Here is a 20,301-nt window from a genome sequence, read left to right as displayed (position 1 = left end):
TGGGCTGTAAGAATGTGCCAACACTGCAGGGCTTTTAATGTGGGGGCTTGGGGATAAAGCCAGGTCCTCATGCCTTACAGGGATACCATCTGAGCCATTTGTGCAGCCCCATTTGAGGCTTCTTACATCTTAATATTAGGTACTTTTGGAACAAATCTTATCTCTATAGGACTTTGTTCCTAATTGATAAGGAAGGCAGAGTTCCTTCCTGACTTCCCTAATGAATGAGAAAGAATTTATCCAATTTAGTTTAATTAACAGCATCTGACCTTGGAAATTAGGCTTTCTCTCTGGCCCCTGTGTCAAGTTAAAACTGCTCAAACCTCTAACACTAAGGTGTGCACATTACACCTGGTTTCTTGGGCTTTTTTGCCTTCTCTTATGGGCTCTAGTGACATGAATATCTACTTAATTTGAACTCCTTTGTTTTTTACATCTGGAGAGTATGCTTTTTTTCCTTAAAGTTTGAATACACACACACACACATGCACACGCATGATCTTAAATTTATGTGTACATGCATTTGTGTATGTGCACCATATGTGTGCTTGGGGCCTGCAGAGGTCAGAAGATGGATCAAAACTCCAGGAGCTGAAGCTTATGGACATTTGTGAACTACCATGTAGATTTTGGGAACCGAACCTGAAGTCCTCACTGTAAGAGCAGCAAGTGCTCTTAACCATTGGTTTAGCCATCTCTCCAGCTCCAAGTTTGAATATATCTTTGCTGTTAGGAGTTTTTAGTTTTAGACCTTTCATTCAATACTGCTTTGTATTTTGAGTTTTCTTATATTAGATCCGTCTACCATATTATATGCATATGTTGATTTACATCGAGAAAAAATTTCAAATTAAATGATTTCTTTGTGTATTGCTGACAAAATTATACAGTAGGACCTAGTACTGAGTAAGAAATGGAGCAGATTTTTTTGAGAATTGTAATAACTCACTATACTGTTTTTCTTCTCTCGATTCTGTTACTCTGTGCATTCACTAGACATTGAATATACACTCTGTTTGTATTGTTCTTGATACTGACAAACTCTCATTCTTCTGGAGCTTACATTCTTGTGAGCTTGAGCAGTTGAAAATAAGGTTTATAAATAGTGCGCTCAATGATAATAGATGCTAGGGAGAAAAAGCAAGGGAGTGAGTTAAAGACTAGGGTCGGAGTCCTGTTGAGACGTGCACATTTAAATAGGACAGCCAGGGAATGAATGTGTGGCAGAGTCTTTGTGGTTTCAGTCTTGGGGAGAAAGAGAGCCATTGAGGGAAGATTCAGGTGTGAATGCAGATAAAAACACACATATTAGTTACTGAGGGATGATTAGAAATGAATATCCACCAATTCTGAATCTTCTTGTGGTAACTGCCCTTCTTTTGGTATAAAGGTGGGTGTCAGTATATTAATCTTCCCTCCCATTATTAAGACTTTGAACATAGAACTTAAAGCCTTTTAGTATTCTTTGGTTCCCAAGTGACTGATCCTTCTTCCTGTTTACTTTCTGAATCTTGGATTTAACTTATAATTATCATTCTCTCCTTTTATTTATACACAATAAGAACACGGCTAAAGTGTGTAAACTCCTTGGCCTGAAAAATACATGACTAAGACAGTGCTTGGAAGTGATGGAAGATAGTTAATGGAATAAACATCATTTTCTATTTTAATCACTCTTGTTTTATATTCTCTGCTCTTTTATTTCAGAATATATTCTGTAAATGAATTTCTTCTTTGTATCTGTTCCAAAAAGATTTTATTGTGTATCCCGTGAAAGGGAAAGCTTTCTCTTCATCTTAACTACAAATGATGTATACTAATCAAAAAAGAATGTGGGCTATTCTTTTTGGGGCACCATGTTTTATATGTAACTAAATTCCTTTTCTTTCCCTTCTCTAGGTTTTACCCAGGGTTGATGATAACAGCTGGCCTTATTCATTGGATTTTAAATACATTGAACATAACAGTTTCACATAAGAGATGTGTGTGTATTCCTTGCACCAACTTTTAGCGGCCTACATCTATATCTACGTTCCTGCTAACTAGGAGAACTTTGGAACCAAGGAGCAGGACTTTTAGCTGCTTGTTTTATTGCAATTGTACCAGGGTACATATCTCGATCAGTGGCAGGATCCTTGATAATGAAGGCATTGCAATTTTTGCACTTCAGTTCACTTACTACTTATGGGTAAGTACCCACTTAATATTTGACTATCATTAATGCTGGTGACCTTCTGCCCAAAGTCTTTAGGTTGGACTTATGTCTTTTACCAATAGAGTTGCACACATATGTTACTACTATTCATAATAAATTTAACAATAGGTAACATTTAAAAAGCATACCAGACATTTTTTTCTGAATATTATAACTAGATTAATATAGCCGTAGATTTTAATTTTCATAATAATCTTATTATATCTGCTTTTAACTTCAAAAATAAATAGCAGAAGCAGCCTGTCAGCTGTACACCACATTTTATGTGAGTACTTTTTTTATACACTTAACTCTATTTTAAGTAGCTAGATGAATGACGGCATCACTTCTCTTCAATAGTTATTTTAAACTTCCTTACACTACCTACTACCTGGTGAGCCGGGCAGTGGTGGTGCACGCCTTTATTATTCCAGAACTTGGAAGGAAGAGGCAGGCGGATCTCTGTGAGCTCAAGTCCAAAGAAACCCTGTCTTGAGGAAAAACTTCCCTGGCTTGTTAGGTATTTTTGTTTGACCTGGAATTCTAGGAAGAACACTGCATATTATCTGTAGAGGCCAGCCTCTTGAGGTTGAGTTAAAAGAGAGAAAAGCACTGTGTAAGTGAGCATGAAAGACAGCAACACTGTTCATGTCCTACTGCTGTCATCATCAGAAATGTCTTTAAAAACCTTCATTTACTGCATGCAGTGGGGGGGGCACTACCCAATCTCTATTTAAAGCCTTTTAATTATGTAAGTTCTAATACTAAAAATCATGTATGTGAGTGTAGATAGATCTTATTAATATAATGCCAGTGGGGAAATGAGTTACAGTAGAATAGTCGTGATGTGATAATCACGAATGTGAAATTTATATAGCAATGAGGATCTGTGCATCAACTTCCTAACGTTTTTTTTTCTGAGGATGATTGGTTGGCATTGAGGAAACAATATTAAAGGAAACCTCCATCTATGTTGGTTTAAATTCTTTTTTTAAAATAAAATTATCTGAAGTAAATAATGACATTGATTTGAATTTGAAAGTCTGGATAGATAGGTTTGGTAGCATGTTTTAGTCATCTGTATTTTGTTGTTATATCTCCTATTTACTGTAAGAAAACAATACCCTATTGTGGGAAGATTTGTACAACAGATAAATGTGAAGGAACAAAGCTCACTTAGGAATAACTCAGAAATAATTATTTACAGTTGGGCATTAAGAAAACTAACATTGATTCTCTCTGTAGTTTTTTAGCCCCTTTTGTTGCTATATATATTTTTTTTTTTAACAAAGCTCTTGGTATGTATCTTGAGACTGCCCTCAAACTCCTGCCTGTGCCTCTGCCTCCCAAGTACTAGGATCATAGTTGTATGCCATGCCTGGCTTATGTATAGGTTTTTTTTATCCTTCATTTTCTTTTAACGCGTGAGTCTGAAATCTCAACTGCCTTTTAGCATTTAAAAAAATGTTTCCAAAATGGTAATAAAACTCATTTGCATTATTTAAAGAATACAATGAATCCTTTTTAACTTACTGTTGTACGACTCTCACCATTCCTTATTTATAGAAAATTTCCTCAGTCTAAAAACTTGTGCTTGTACCTCAGCCCTGTACCTTACTTCCTCCTCTCTATGTTCTGGGATAGCTATGTATCTGCACTTAAAGTTTTATTTACTACTGCTTGTGTATGATGCAGTCAGGAGGTTCTTGTATGCTGTGGCACACACATATATGGCTTGTTAGGTGACAATTTTGTGAAGTCGGTTCTCTCCTTACTCCTTTATGTGGGTTCTAAAGACCAAGCTCAGGTCATCCGGCTTGCAAGGCAAGCCGTTTTTTATACTCCAAGACAGCTCACTGTCTCACTGGTTTGTCTTTTATGGACTTTTACTAGTCTGGGGATTTCACATAAATGCAGTCTTTCTACCTAGGATGTTGAGTGTCTTCCTTTTTGTGTTTAGCATAATTATTATATACATTATATTACTTTATTTTTTCTCCAACTCTTTTATTATGGTAAAATACACAGACTATAACATTTACCAAGTGCCATAGCTTAGTAATGTTATATATACTTGTAGTGTTTGGTAACCATCCATATCATCCACCCACATCTTGTAAAATGCAACCATTCTACTTACCTCGTTGACTTTGGCTAATTGGATAGGTAGAATCCTATCACAGCTTATATAACACTTAAATTTTTAATGTTTTTATGGAAACCACTATACCATTTTTTCATAACTGGAATTTCCAAATTTTTGCCAGCAGTGCATAGATGTTCTAATGATTCCATGTTTCCCACCCAGCACTTGTTATTTATGGCTGTTTTCTCACTATAAGCCTAGGCTAGCCTCAAATCCCCAATATTCCTGCTGCAGCCTCTAAGGTAGCTGGGGTTCCATGCATGGTCCACCACGCTTGATTTTTCTGGTTGGTTGATATGTACATAATGCTCATGGGGTTGTAAGGTTAGTGTAGCTTGTTCTGGTTTGCATTTCCCAGAGATGAGTGGAAAGTACTTCTTGTGTGTCTGGAAGCCAGTTCGTTATTTTTGTAGAATACCTTGGAGTGAGTCCTTTGCTCCTTTTTGAATGTTGTGAGTTTTATGAGTTCTCTGCGTATGCTTGCTGCTAATCCCTTATGGATTAACTATTTCTTCATGTCTTATTCTGTGGACTGCTTTTCTACATATGGGTTTCTTTAGATATACAAAATTAATGTTCATGATCATCAATTTGTCAGCATTTATTTTGCCTTATGTCATCTTTTAAGAATTTCATAGTTATTCTAGCTTTATATCGAAGTTGTTCCATTTAATATGTGTTTTTAAAGATTTATTTATTATGTAACAGTGTTCTGTCTGTTTGTATGCTTGACTAGCCAGAAGAGGGCACCAGATCTCATTACAGATGGCTATGAGCCACCATGTGGTTGCTGCTGGAAACTGAACTCGGGACCTCTGGAAGAGCAGTCAGTGCTCTTCTAACCTCTGAGCCACCTCTTTAGCCCCCATTAATTAATATCTTTTAAATGATGCTTAAACAGAGGTCCAAATTTATTAATTCACATGTTGACTTCCATCTTTCCTCATTGGTTGATGTTGGTACCTTGTCAGAGTCGTTTGGTCCACATGTGCCAGGGTTACCTAGAGCTGTATGTCTGTCTCTCTGCAGCATCGCACTGGTTTGACCTACAACCAGAACTTTGTAGTACATCATTTTGAAGTTGAGGAGTGGGATTTCTCTACTTTGGTTCTTATTCATTCCAATCATTTCTGTGTTAGGGTCCCTTGACAAGGCAACCCTCTTAACTTCTAATTGAATGGTCTTGGCATGCTTGTCAAAAGTAAATTCACTGTGGTGTATGCTTTCTTCTGAACTCTCCTGTCCTCATTGTGCTTCTGTCCCTGTCCACATGTCTTTATTACCAATCACCACAAATTTGGTTTACAGTAAGTAGCTCCATAGTGAAATAAAGGGTGCCTGAGGAGCCACTAGATCTTTCTTGGATACTCATTGCAAAGCTGCATACAGTCCCATCAGTGGTGTATAAGGATGACCTTAGCCATTCTGACTGGGTGAGATGGAATTATATTGCAATTTTGATTTGCACTTTAGCTAAAGATACCAAATGTTTTTTCTTGTTTTATGGACCATTTGTACTGGTTTTGAGAACTATCATTTGCTCATTGTTTTGACTGTATTATTTTTCCTTTTGGTGTTTGCTTTTTGAACTCTGTGTGTCCTGATTATCAGTCCCCTGCTAGATGAGTTGCGGTGGAGATTCTTCTCCCATTCGGCAGGTCTTCTCTTCTGTTTTGGTCATTATTTCTTGTGCTGTGCAGAGCTTTCTGTTTGGTTGGTCCCAAAAGGAATTGTAATTTTGGACCTTGAATTTAATCATTTGCAACTAGGCTTAAGCGCGCCTTTATTAGTAGGAAATTACAATCAGTACATTTTACCAGTAAAGAAAAAAAAAAAAAGTTTTATATAAGTTTTCTATGGTGTAAAAATTCATGCTTTGAGAGTCAAACTCTTGGAAGCATTTTAGCATGTTGCTGGTTTTGGGAGTGTCTCCCTGCAAAAAGTTGTGGAGAGGCTAGAAAAGTGATTGTCAGTTGGAAAAAAGGTCAGGTGACTATGGTGGATGAGGCAAATGTTTGTAGCCCAGTTTATTTCAATTTTAAAGCATTAATTGCATGGTATGGATTGTCTTGGAAAGAATATTAGCCCTTTCCTTTGACCAATGCCAGCCACAGGCATTGGGTTGTCCTGTACCTTGTTAGTTCTCTGAGCACGCTTCTCAGCGTTTTGCCAGGGTTCCGAACGCTGTGGTTTGAGCAGACCATCAGGTCTGATTGCACTTGGTTTCTGGTGCAAGTTTGTCTTTGAGGTCGAGTAGTCTGCGGAGCCTCTTGGTCCAATGGTTGAGCTGAATATCACATATGATAGTTTGACAAGGAGCAGACTTTTGTGTAAGAAGATGGAGGTCAAGAGATATGTGTGGATTTTCAGCGAGTTCACAGGCGTTTCTCTTTCTGCTTCAAATCTGTTGAGTGGTTGGTGTGGAGTTCTCAGCAACTTCTCAGGTAGTTGTAAGAAGACTGGTTTTGACGATTGCCTCCCTTGGCCATTGTTCAACTTCTGATGGCAGCCACTATGCTCATCATGAATGAAGGGTCTAGTTTCCTTTGCAGAATGTCTTCTACAACCCGTCATTGTATGTTATATTTGGTGGCAGTTTTGTGCCCAAATTCATCACTGATTTATATCACACAATTTGAAGTTGAATAACAAGAATTATTTTTCATATTGTATAAAGTAAATTAAAACTAAATAACAGGTAATAAGTCACTAGCAAGATGTGGGGAGATGTGCATGGTAGCATGGCAGATTTCCGCAATGCAAAAACCACCATCTTGAGCCATCCCGTTTGATGTCATCCTTTTTGTCCTTTGTTACTGTTATTTCCTGAGCCATTGAACTGCTTTTCTGAAAGTATATCTATATCCAGCAGTTCTTTCTCTTTTTTTTTCTCTAGCATTTTCAAAGTTTCAGGTCTTGGATTATGGCCTTTGGTCCACTTTGGATTGTGTTTTGCATCCATCTTTTGTCTTTAACCTCTCATTCCTCTATCTTCCACAAAACAGCAGTTTGCATTTTCCCTTGAGTTTGCATGGACTCCATGTAAAGAATATAATATATATTGACCTTTTAATATCAGTTTTTTCCCCTTAACAGACTTTCTTTCCTCCTTTTTATTATGCTGATGATTGAGTCTTATATACGTCAAGCATGCACTCCACCACTGAGCTTCACCCCTGCTCTAAATCCAATATTTCCTGATTTTTCCATGTGACTAGCAATGTTGCTAAGAAGGCTGTGCCCCTCCAGGTCTTCCAGTGTGAAGCTGCTTGTGTGTCTGGGGTCTTTAGCCAGCCTAATACTTGGGTATGCATTGCCTTATTACTTTAGTTGCCTGGTAACTTAAAGCTTGCTACTTTGTAGATTGCTGAGGGAGTTTTCTCTTCACTGAGATGGTAAATTCTATTTCCACTAAAACTTAAGTAGATCTGTTAGTACTATGAACTTAAACAAGATAGCCCATGCTTATAGATATAAAGCACTGGTTTCTAATAGACCTGGTCTGTGATAATGTCTTTATCTCCTTAATATAATTTGCTAGCCACAGTATATAACTTGTTAGTAGGTACTAAGTACTTGACTGTTATTTAAGCATATCACATTGGATTTACCTTCAAAATACTCATCTCTGATGTTCTTACTTTGCAGCCTAGAATGACCTTGAACTTTGCTCTTCCTGCCTCCATCACGTGTCTCCACACCTGGTTTTACGTGGTGCTGAAGTTGGAACCAAGGGCTTTATAATAGGTACATGGGTGCACCACACACACACACACACACACACACACACCACACTGGATTTATATCTAGCGGTGTGTATATATATGAAGATATACATACAAAAATAGCCACTCCAATTTATTATTTAAGAGAATTATGAATATTGAACTTGTTCTGGTACAATGGACCTTGTGATTCTGAAAATAAAGTTATTTTTTAAGATTCTTTGAGCAAAGCTCTGATTAGACCTGAGTTGTTTGACTCACTTGGGGTCTCACTGACTCTGAACATTATGAAAGAGGCCAGCCCAAGATTACATGGAGTGTGTCTTTTCTGTGTGTCTAGTCTGTAACTAAATTTCCGTCCTTGCATTCTAATAATTTGTATAGCTTCGCTGGGTGGTGGTGGTGCACACCTTCAATCCCAGGTAACTCGCAGATGCAAGTGGATCTCTGAGTTCAAGGCCAAGCCTGGTCTATAAGAGCTAGTTCCAGAACAGGCACCAAAGCTACCTAAAAAGAAATAATAATAATAATTGTATAGCTTAATTAAAAGTTTTAGATTTTGTGTGTATGAGTGCACCACACGTGTGTGTGTGTGAGAGAGAGAGGGAGGAGGGAGAGGACTTGTCTATGTGCACCACATGAATGTAGGTAAATAAGGAGGCTGGAAGAAGGCATTTGTTCTCAGGAGTTGGAGTGGAACAGGCAGTTATAGGTCTCCAGTAGTCCTGAGAACTAAAGCAAGGGTCCTCTGCAAGAGCAGTGTGTGCTTTAACTACTTGCTGTGAGTCATCTCTCTAGATCCCTTTTGTTTTATATTTATGTCAGTGATCCTATTGATTGTCTTGACTACTGTAATTTGTAAGTCTTAAAGTTCAGGTAATATCATCCCTGTGATTTTATTTCTCTTTATTAATATGCTGGCTCTTCTTGAGTTTTTGCCTTTTCTATAGAACTTTGAATTAATTTGTTCTCTTTAAACAAAATAATTTTATTATTTGGCCTATTCCTAATGTAAACATGGAATATTATCTATTAAACTTTTGATTTCCTTGTACTTTTTTAAATGTTTGCCCGTTTTAGTATACTTTCTTCCTTATTCTCATGGAGTGCTATAAACTAGAATGTTTTCTTTCCGGCTAGCCCCAACATTCCTTCTGCTGTATTCTTTTTCATTATTATGGTATCTAAACTTTCTTACTGTAACAGTTTAAGTTTTTCAAATGGAAGCTTAGAATCTATATATGTGATCATGTATTCAGATGAAGAAATAAAAGGTATTAGGTCTAGCAAATCAACCATATGAAATATAGAGTTACTGAACACTTTATTTAAGGCTCTTAATATGTTGATACTTAATATTTTGTCACAGAAATGAAAAAAAGGGTAATTTGTTCCTCATGGTTTATTTGTTCTTTTTACTGAAAACTAGCCAAACGAGAATCAGTTATTAAAATATCTTTACTCAGTTTGAAAAGTATTTTAAGTCAGTCGGCATAGCCACGCCTCAGTCCTCACTCAGTACCTTTTTAGATGATTAACTGTCTTCATACACATTTTACAATGGGATTTACTTTTGTTGTTTTGTAGGTAAAGTCTGTGAAAACTGGGGTCTGTGTTTTGGACGATGTGCTGCTGCTTGTCGTATTTCTACATGGTAAGATCCGTTCGCTGGCCCTGCTCTAAGAGCTCTGGGGCAGCAAGGGCAGCTCCTTTCTCCTCACCCTCTCCTACCACTTCCTGTTCAGGTTGGGTTTGGAACTCTCTGCTCAGTGTGTACCTGTATTGCCATCCCCCTCGCCTTGGTGCTAGAGAGAGGGACACTGTTGAGAGCCAATACTCAGTCCTCAAATGCAGTATTTATTATAAGCAAGTGAAACAAATCAGTTGTTTTTAGCATTAATAATTTCTAAATGATTTTAACTTGTTAACCACATCTAGAATTGAAATTTAAATATAGTTTATTGTTCCTATGTATTTTTTTTTTAATTTTTGGACAAGTAAAATGTTTCCCTAATTACATTACAAACTAAAATGAACAAGAAACTTTACCTGTCAAATACAGAGCATAAAACATGTTTAGAGGAAGTTAGCTTCTGTTTAACACTCAAATAGTTTTAAATATCAAACTAAAAATTAGTTTTCCTTTATTGGAATTGACTGTTTAATGGTCACATAATCATAAGTTGTAAAAATACACATCATCTGTTTGTCACTAAATTGGGAAGACGAGAGAAACAGGCACACTTTAAGAATCCTGGTGAGCTGAGCAGTGGTGGCGCACGCCTTTAATCCCAGCACTCGGGAGGCAGAGACAGGTGGATCTCTGAGTTCGAGGCCAGCCTGGTCTACAAGAGCTAGTTCCAGGACAGACTCCAAAGCTACAGAGAAACCCTGTCTCGAAAAACAAACAAACCAAAAAGAATCTTGGTGAAAAAGCTTTCCCGAAGGAGGTTACCTGAGAAGGACGAGGAAGATTGGATGTTCTTCTAGGCCCATTGTGTTCTCTTTTCATTCCTTAACGGGATGAATTTTCTGGTGGTGTCTAGGCCAGAAAAGAAGGAAATAAGATCCCAGAATGCAAAGGATGAGTAAGTCCACTTTAAAACATGAGACTTGTGCTCAGATTGCTTTCAGTTTGTCTGTAAGTGGACAGAGATGAGGTGGCATATTGATTCTGGCTGCACTTTCAGAATTCCCAAACTCCTTACAGTCAGTACACAAGCATTGTTCGTGCACTCTGTGTTAACCCACTAAACTGCCTCATAACTTGTAAATAGATTTCTGAAGGGTAAGGTTCATATTAACTTTTTATATTTCTGCCTCTTTTTCACCCCAATAGCCTATGTAGTTTTTATGTGAAATTAACAGTAGTTTAAACTAAGTGCTAAAACTAATTTCATAGAATAAATAGGTTGTATCAGTTTTCTGTGGTCCTTCTAAACTGCTTAATACCTGGGGTATGTATTGAGCCCTGTGCTTAAGGAAGTCACTTTTAATGTTAGGAATATCCAGAAGACTCTTAGAGCGTAATGCTTAGCTCAGGATGACATTGGGGTTCTGTGTGGGAAAAAACATGTATGTTGACTAAGCAGTAAACAGGTGTGTGTCTATATATTAAGAACTAACGGTAGGTCTTAGAAGTTGCTTTGAAATATTTTTGTTACACTAACACGTCCTCCATATGATGACTTTGTAACCAATGAATTTTTCAACCTCTAACTAAATTAGAACATACTGATGAGCTTTGGTTCTTTTTTGGATTTTCGAGACAGGGTTTTCTCTGTAGCTTAGAGTCTGTTCTGGAACTCACTTTGTAGACCAGGCTGGCCTCGAACTCACAGATGATCCACCTGCCTTGCCTCCTGAGTGCTAGGATTAAAGGCATGTGCCCACCATTACCCAGCTGAGGCTTTGACCCTAAAAGAGCTTCTTTCTATTTTGAGCACAATGAAAGAAGTCAGTCCATTGGCATGGTTGAGAATGAACATTGACTTTTAAAAATATTTATTTAGACTTGAATAACCATGGTTATTCTGATTTTTAAAATGTGTATACATATAATACAATCAAAGACATACGTGTGTGCGTGCGCACACGCGTGCTTGCGCGTATAGTTCTCACTTGTATCCCATGCTTGAGGCTGCAGCCAGCTGCGCTATTAGAACTCTACAGTGTGACCAAGGGTGTGAGTGCCCTTGTAGCTGAGGTCAACTTGACCAGTGCCAGAATTCATGTTCTTATGCTTATTGAACTTTCTTTCAGTAAATAGATTATCATAGATGAAATAAAAGCTGGTTATTCTATTCTAAAAATTTGATATTTATATTCTAGAACTCATTTCCAGGACAGCCTATTTTCTGCCAATTCACAATTATGTGATGTTCTTAGCCTTCCTATTAAATTTAACTTGAGCTGTTCTACAGTAAATTTAAAAAAGTTTACTGGGTTTATGAGATCATGTTACTTTACTTATCAATAAAAAAAAAGAATTGTAGCTGGGCGGGCGGTGATGGCGCATGCCTTTAATCCAAGCACTCAGGAGGCAGAGGCAGGCAAATTTCTGTGAGTTTGAGACCAACTTAGTCTGCAAGAGCTAGTTCCAGGACAGGCTTCAGAGCCACAGAGAAACCCTGTCTCGGAAAAAAAAACAAACAAAAAGAACTGTTATGCATATATGCTACTTATGAAAATTGCTAGAAATCCTAGTGTTATATTTTCTCATATTTATGTTGTCATGAATTTATGTTTTAGGAAGTGAGAGAAGCCACGTGTCTAAGCCTCTCTTTTCTCATAGGTCTCCTGCGTGGGGAGGTTATGTGTTTATCATCAACCTTATCCCTCTCCATGTGTTGTGCTACTGCTAATGCAGAGGTATAGCAAGAGAGTCTACATAGGTGAGTGGTTCCACCTTTCATACTCATTTTTAGTAAACAGACTTCCTGCTTGGTTCGTATTGCCCATGAAAGGTAGTAATTTTTTATGTTTAACTTGCCTTTTGTGTTGACTGCACGAGATCCTTCTCAGAAAAGCAAAAAACAAATAGAAAAAGTGGGGAGGGTCAGAAACAGACCTCAGATAGTCACATGAAGTATTAACAAGTAAAGTGGGTTTTTGATTGGTTCTGATATGGCTGGGCAGAGAGAGGGGAAGAGATAGAAACTCACTGGAGTGTGGAGTCTGTTTGGTAGAACACAGTGCAGTTTAGGCAGTCAGAGGAATGCCTCTTAGGTCTGAGCCTTGGTAGAGGTGAAAGGTCTCTCTAGCAGCTTACTGTTCTGCTTCTCTGATCCTCAGCTTAACCCCTGGATATCTGAGTTTTTATTATTTGTGCTACACATCCTATAAACCAGATATATTATTTGCATGACTGGGGTGTTTTTAAAAGCATAAAGTGATTTCCATGCTTCCCAGATTATCCCTTTATCAGTGATGATCTATTTTGAGTTTTGCCTTCATGGTAAATGAACCCTGCCAACAGAAGTGCTACCTGGATTCCTAAGAGTTTTGCCTTGGCTTTTCATTTGTTTACAAGTCCTACATGTTGGTTACAATAAATACTTTCCAGGGGAGAGCCACTGTGTATTCATTGCTAGAAGGGACTGAAGGTTTCTGAGTCTTCCTTTTCATGTGTGTGTTGTATTAAGAAGATATTTTAGGGGTTGTTGAGAGTTCCCTCAAGCATTACATAGTTTAATTTACAAAGAATAGTTTATCAGTATCTTCCTGTCTCAAGATAGGTGCGTTGTATTAAGTAGATATTTTAGGGGTTGTTGGGAGTTCCCTCAAGCATTACATAGTTTAATTTACAAAGAATAGTCTATAAGTATCTTCCTGTCTCAAAACTCAAAGCATGTAGCACCAAGGGTCTTTTTTAATTACAAACTAAACAAAAGTAAAAAATGCTTTGATGCTATCATAGGTGAACCCAGTCTTCCTGAGAATCACACCTGTCGTGTTGGTCAGGAATGCTTCCTATGTAGAAGCTAGGAGCCTTAAAGTAAATGCTTAAGTCTACTTAAGAGCTTACTACAGTAGATAAGCCAGTGTTCTGGCTCACTTAAAATCTAACACTTGGGAGGCTGAGGCATGGTAGATGTCAGCCTTGCTCAGTGAATTTCAGGCTACCCTGGGCTAAAGAATTGTGACCTTCTCTAAGCAAAAGGAAAGGAAAGTCCTAAATGACTTTTAGTGGAATAAATTTGTAGTTTTGGTCTTTTAAATCTGTTTTACTTCATTTGTAAATTATGTTTGCTGATAATTGTTTGTTGTACTTTTTGACACATTAGGTTTAGTTATTACATAACTGCGAGAGTGATTGAGTCACAGTATTGAGTCCTTTGCAGTAGAATCAGCCAGTCATGGTGGCTGTATGATTTTAATCACAGAAATCTGGAGGCAGAAGCAGGCAGATTTCTGAGAGTCAAGGACAGCCAGGACTACATAGTGAGACCTTGTCTCAAGAGAAGAGAGGTTGTGTAGATTTCATGAGTTCTTTCTATAGTATTCCCACAGTGTGTTTATAATCTCCTTGTAGTCTGATATTGTCCCATTAACACTTGTCAGAACTAATGAATTGCTTCTGCAGGACAGGACTAGAATTTTAAACTTGCTTTTAATTTTATTTCGAGCATATTTGTTTTGTTTTGGCTACATATATGTCCCTACTGTGTACATGTATGCCTTGGTGTCTGCAGAGGCCAGAAGAGGGCATGAAATCCCCTGGAACTAGAGTTACAGCTGTAAGCTACCATTAGGGTGCTGGAAATTGAACTCAGGTCCTTTGGAAGATAAAGCCAGTATTCTAAACTCCTGAGCCATCATCTCTTCATCCCAGAACTAGAATTTAAATGTGGATGTATTTCCTCTAAATCCTTATCCTTATCTTCCTGTTAGGTAATAGCAAGAAGATTTATTTTCCGTTTGAAAAGTGTGATTTTTCTCTGCTCAAGTATTTTGAATAAGTCATTTCATGCTACCTTTACATTTTTGGAGCTTGTAAAATGTCAGTTTCAGTGATGTGTTCTATGGTTGTTGTAAGCAGTGCCCCGGGAAGGAGCTCTCACAGTCTGTGCCTGGTAAGCTGACCTGGTGTTTCCCTGCTAGTCAGAAGTGTTTTTCTTGTTGCCCTCTGTTTCTGTTACTGTTTTCTCACCATTCTTTACCCTGAATATTTACCAAAATTCCCAGTAACCAAAGCAGTCAGAAAGTAAGAGGTGACTTTATTAAGTTAACTTTTCAACATTCTTACAGACTTTTCTGTTGTTGGCAATCTAGTAAAACTGACTGGATTGTAAGATCTTTCTCTTCTGTATCTTGTCTGACAGAAGGATATTATGTTAGCCATTCCCCATTAAACATTGTCCAAGAAATTAAGTAAGTCAGAAAGACTGACAGGATTAAGAGTGGGTTAATGTTAGTGAGTTTGTGTGGTTCGCAGATCCTTCTCTTAAGTTTGCAGAAGGAGGAGTAACTGAAAACTCCAGAGAAGGGGACTGAGGAAATGGTGATGGGCACTGTGTGAGGACCTGATCGATCCCTAGAACCCATGTGAAGCAAATATGATAGCTCCTTAATCCTGGCATGGGGTATGGCAGCAGCCAAGAGATGTTGTCCTCTGACCTCCACATACATGCTTTGTCATTCCAGTATAAAAGATGGCATAGAGAGTACTGCCAGACTGTCATGGCACTGTCAGTGAGGTGCTGAAGTGAGAGCAGCAGGGACTCTGTCACCACTTAGATCAGTGGGAGCTGGAGTCAACTGTGCATTAGCCAAGCTCCACTGCCTCTGTGCCCTTGGGATGCAAGTATTTTGGGTGGAAACATGATTAGGATTTCTGTAGATTTTTGTCTCTAATCAGTGTTTTTCTTTGGGTAAAATTAAACTGTACATGTGAATAAGCCCAATTGTTTTAGGGGGGAAATTAGTTTTCTAACAAATCAGAAACCGTGATCTGCAGCAATGACTGCCAGAAAACTCTGCTTCCACAGGATGGCAGTGTGGTAGCACTTTTATGATGTAATGAGTGATTTATGGTATTGTTGGGGTTGTCATCTTCTTAGAGCTTACTTCTTTGATGGAATAGTAAAGAGTTAAGAAAGAGGTTATCATAGCTAGGTAGGAAGTTGTACTACTAGGTGGGTCAGGGTTCTTAGAGGAGTTGTCGAAAGAATTGGTGCTGCAGGTTTTTACTGCTGAGGTACTGTAAGAACACAGTAGTGCACCTTTTGTATTACTCTACAAGCTCCTGCTTGCATAAGCCCTCCCCTACCACTGTCAGAAGCACTGACTACATGTGCTATGGCTGGAACTGTCCATCTGATTTTACCGACTTCTGTAACTTAGAGGCTAGATGGAATTGATCTTAATAAGATATTCTATTTTTAAAATGTCTTGCTTATCATAGATTTAAGGTCTTTTTGCAAACACACTATTGGGTGCTGTCATATAATCTGGAGAAAAACATGCTTTTATTTTTATAGTGATAGAAGTTGTGGTTTATTCTAACCGAATTTCTTCATTTACTTCTACTCAAGTGAATCTAATTTTCCACTTTGTTTTAAAATGGAAGTTTGGCCAGGCGGTGTGGCGCACGCCTTTAATCCCAGCACTCGGGAGGCAGAGGCAGGCGGATCTCTGTGAGTTCGAGACCAGCCTGGTCTACAAGAGCTAGCTCCAGGACAGGCTCTAAAGCTGCAGAGAAACCCTGTCTCGAAAAAAAAAACAAAAAAAAAACAAATAAAATAAAATAAAATGGAAGTTTGTAAATTATGTCAGTTAAGATACTGAGATGTATGTGCTATTTTAGAAATTCAGGGAGCATAGTAGCTTAAGTGAGGTAAACTTGTGGAGCTTGGTCAGTGGTCCCAAACTTGATCGGGTACACGTGTTTTTTCTTTGTGCTGAAGGGGCTCTGTGAGGTAAGAAGTATATTCTCCTGTGTAAACCCTTCAGAGAGCCAGTGATTCAAAACTAGTAAAGCTCGAGCTGACAGGGTCCAGTTGCCTTAACTGGTGCTCTGGACCACAGCAGTGTCCCAGCAGATTGGCTTCACTGGTACATGGAGGCTGAGCAGTAACAGAGACCTTTCAAAGCTGTGGTATCCCTGTTTACGTTGTTATCAGCCAAGTAATAATAACTCCACTTGCTTCTTTAAGCTCTCAAGACGGACTATCCTTCCTCAAACTCATTCCTGGCACTCTTACTATTAACTTGAATTCTAATGTGTTGTTTCCATAGAGACTGGGGTCTTGTTACTTGGTTGCTTTGGGTGTCTCATGGTCCTGAAGACAGAACCTAGAGCCTTAGGCATGCTAGGCAAAGGGCATTACCACTGGACCACATTCCCAGCCCTGGATGTTTCCTTCTCCTTACTGATAACAGTGAATGTGAAGTTAGCATGAAAGTGTAGTCTTCCTTTTTTGAATATTCCTGGAAATGAATGTGAGCAGTCTCTAAGAAGTATTCAGTTTGGGTTACCAAACTGAAATGCTTACATTGCCAAATACAGACTGTGTGTGTGTGTGTGTGTGTGTGTGTGTGTGTGTGTGTGTGTGTGTGTGTTCATTCATTTGTTCCAGTATACCCCTTATGATAAACCTAAAGAATGTAATTTGGTGGGCAGATGGGGTAGAGGCTCTCACTTTTTATTGTTAAAAAAGGAGGACTCTAGAGTCAGACATAGATTTGTGATTGCCTTGCTCTGGAAAGAAGGGAACCAAGAAGCAGCTGTGTAATGGAAGTGGAGTTTTCTTTGGGGGGTATGATGAGGGTATGTGTTTGCGTGGTTCTACAACTTGTGAACACTTCAAGAGCCCCAAATCATTTGTAAGGTAGTTTTGCTACTTAATTTTCTGCTTAGAGTTTTTTTTTTTTTTAAGGAATCACTTATTTTTTTTCATACATTTTGTATTGTCCATTATATTTAGTTAAAGTCCTGTAAGCCTTGCTGGATTCTATGTTTGCATTTCTAAGAGGTGATTGCACTGTTTGGTGTGTGCAGGCTTCACTGAAGAAAGCTTATCCCTCCTATACGCTTTCCTGATTGGTGGTTGGTGTGTGCTCATATTTAGGTTGATTCTCAGCTCTACCCTGTAGAATGCATATTGATAGTAGTGCATCTGGGGCTCTAAATGGGAGGAGGGGTATTAATGATCATACCCAGCTTTTGTTCTGTATTGACGGAACTAAAGTATTTGATTTACATACTTGGAGGTCACGTGGTCACCTTGTTTGCATCCCCCTCCCCCCTTTCTGCTTCTGAGTCTGTGTCATGGCTTCAACACAGATTAATTAGTAAAAGAAGGTTCTAGAAAGGCCCCTCGACCACATAAGCAGATTCAGAATTGTGAGACTTGTATTTTATTTGAGTATCTCACAAAGAGCTGTACCACTCAGCATATGTGCTACAAAGTTCACTGTGGTTGGATGGTGGAGCAGTGGCCTTCATTAGCTCTCTGGCCCTTTCTATTAGATTCACTAACTTATCTTCCCAACACAGTAGTCATCACTTACCAAACGCTTGGGAGTAGTTGTAACATTTAAACTAATAGCCTGACAAATTTACTTTCTGTAAGTGGACTTCCTTTAAAGGTAATAAATATAACTACGCTAGGCAGTTGAAGTGAAGTGTATGCTCTACACTGTTACACAGCATAGCAGACAAAGGTGATGGAGTGACAGCTTCTTTTCAATGCTCCTAGACTTCCCTTTTCATAGTAGTGTCATTTGCCCCAAACTGAAATCAAGTACATTTATGAAAGTGATGTAAATAAAGTTGATGAATAGAATAATATTTCGCATCAGCTTATTTTAAGATAGGTCCTTTTACAGCTCTGAAATTTTACTTTCAGTGATCCAAATACTTTCCAGCCAGATTGCCTAATCCTGATCTGTGGCATGTAAGGGGAAAACCTTTTGACACAGATTATCATCCCTCTTCAGCAGTTCTATGCATTAGAATCACCTAAGCTGAGGAGGACCATTGTGGAGAGCAAACAGACTCTGTGTTAGACTCTCGCTTCCCTAGCTTGCTTCTATTCCGTCATGCAGAAAGCCAGTTGTATGTCCTTTCTAAACCCTTAAGCCTCTGTACAAAGAGCATTAAGAGACTGTCCAGAAAACATACAATACTCAGTCCCTTTGAGACCAGCAGGTACTCTTGTAAGTTAGTGATAATGTTAGGTGTTGTGAAGCTGTGAATATTTTGGATTTAGTAACCACGGCAATGATAATTACTTAATGCATATGTAATTTTATAGTTTCTTGGCTCCTATCAATGATTATTGGTGATTTTTAAAAACTTGATTCCATTTTCTACAAAGGAAGTCTCTGATAGAAACTTAAACGAAGTCTACAGAGAACACTTAATTTTAAAAAAATAGAATATTTATGATTTATAATGCATATCAAAATCAGTCACTTCGAGTCTGTTCTTAAGTTTGTGTTAAAATTTTCTGAAAATAAAACAAATATATTTATGTGTTGAGTACTTAATGACAGTAGTAAATTACCTTGTTTTCTGTTTTGTTTTTATAGCATATAGCACTTTCTACATTGTGGGTTTAATATTATCCATGCAGATACCTTTTGTAGGATTTCAACCAATCAGAACAAGCGAGCACATGGCAGCTGCAGGTATGGAAAAGTTTTTGAAGTTGAGATGAAAAGACATTGTTAAATGTTTGTCCACTTAAAATGTGGTGTGACCTTAAAATCATTTTTTCTCTATGTTGGTATTAAAATGGGTTTCCAGCTACTTTATTATATCCTGATTTCTAAGAGACTTCAATAATGTTAATTGTTCTACTTTGGCTTCATATTGCTGTGATAAACACTGATCAAAACCTCCTTGAGGAGGAAAGGATTCATTTGACCTAAGTGGCATCGCTCACAGTCCATCACTGAGGGAAATCAGGGCAGGAACTGTGTATGGGTACTGCTTCCTGGCTCCCCATGACTTGCTCAGCCTGCTTTCCTATACAACCCATGACCACCTTCCTAGGGGTGGCACTGCCCACAGTGAGCTGAGCCCTCCCACACCAATTATTAAAACAGTATCCCATGGGCCAATCTAATGGAGTCATTTTCTCAATTGTGGTTCCCCCTTCTCAGATAACTCCAGCCTCTGTCAAGTTGACAAAAAAAGTAGCCAGGACATCAGCCCAGAAATAACTATAATGTTTTAAATCAATGATGATGCATGGTAGTGTTAGTATGCACATTTGCCCGCTTTTCTTGTCTGGTACATTCTGATCACTTTGGAAAACAATGTGCAGTAGGTTTTTTTTCACATGCATTAATTGTAGGTTAACTGTCAGTTGACACAGGGAATGTTGGTAGATGGAATAAGCTCTGGTGTGAAGGATATGGGGTCTCCTAAGCCTTGTGAGTGAAAGTGTTGAGATGGCATGGGAAACGCTGTGTTGTGTTCACACGAGCCTTCTCTTTAAACTAGGTGTCTTTGCATTGCTGCAAGCTTACGCTTTTTTGGCAGTATCTGAGAGACCGGTTGACAAAGCAGGAGTTCCAGACCCTTTTCTTTTTGGGTGTCTCACTTGCTGCAGGTGCTGTGTTCCTTAGTGTCATCTATCTGACATACACAGGTAGGTGCCATTGCCTGTAAGATGCAAGTTGTGTCTCTAGATTATTGTTTAAAACAGTCTTTCACAGGTTCTTCTCACATACTGCATTTATCCTAGTATTAATACTGTACAATATCAGTTACCAAAGTTTCT

At 38.4% G+C, this 20,301-nt stretch overlaps 1 protein-coding gene across 1 annotated transcript in view; it reads left to right on the top strand.

Annotated features, from left to right (window-relative positions):
• The window catches only part of Stt3b (STT3 oligosaccharyltransferase complex catalytic subunit B), a 73,079-nt gene that overhangs the window by 35,521 nt on the left and 17,257 nt on the right, over nucleotides 1–20,301 (top strand). The window contains 10 exon segments of the mRNA XM_038321770.1: nucleotides 1,900–1,969; nucleotides 1,971–2,133; nucleotides 2,136–2,188; nucleotides 9,653–9,670; nucleotides 9,672–9,724; nucleotides 12,366–12,412; nucleotides 12,415–12,459; nucleotides 19,103–19,201; nucleotides 20,022–20,056; nucleotides 20,058–20,169. Of these exon segments, the coding sequence (XP_038177698.1) occupies nucleotides 1,900–1,969; nucleotides 1,971–2,133; nucleotides 2,136–2,188; nucleotides 9,653–9,670; nucleotides 9,672–9,724; nucleotides 12,366–12,412; nucleotides 12,415–12,459; nucleotides 19,103–19,201; nucleotides 20,022–20,056; nucleotides 20,058–20,169 (695 nt within the window).

The sequence above is a fragment of the Arvicola amphibius genome, chromosome 3 (assembly GCF_903992535.2).
Source record: "Arvicola amphibius chromosome 3, mArvAmp1.2, whole genome shotgun sequence".
Lineage (NCBI taxonomy): Eukaryota > Metazoa > Chordata > Mammalia > Rodentia > Cricetidae > Arvicola > Arvicola amphibius.
Note: the sequence above shows the minus strand (reverse complement) of the source record. Positions and strands in the feature narration are given on the sequence as shown.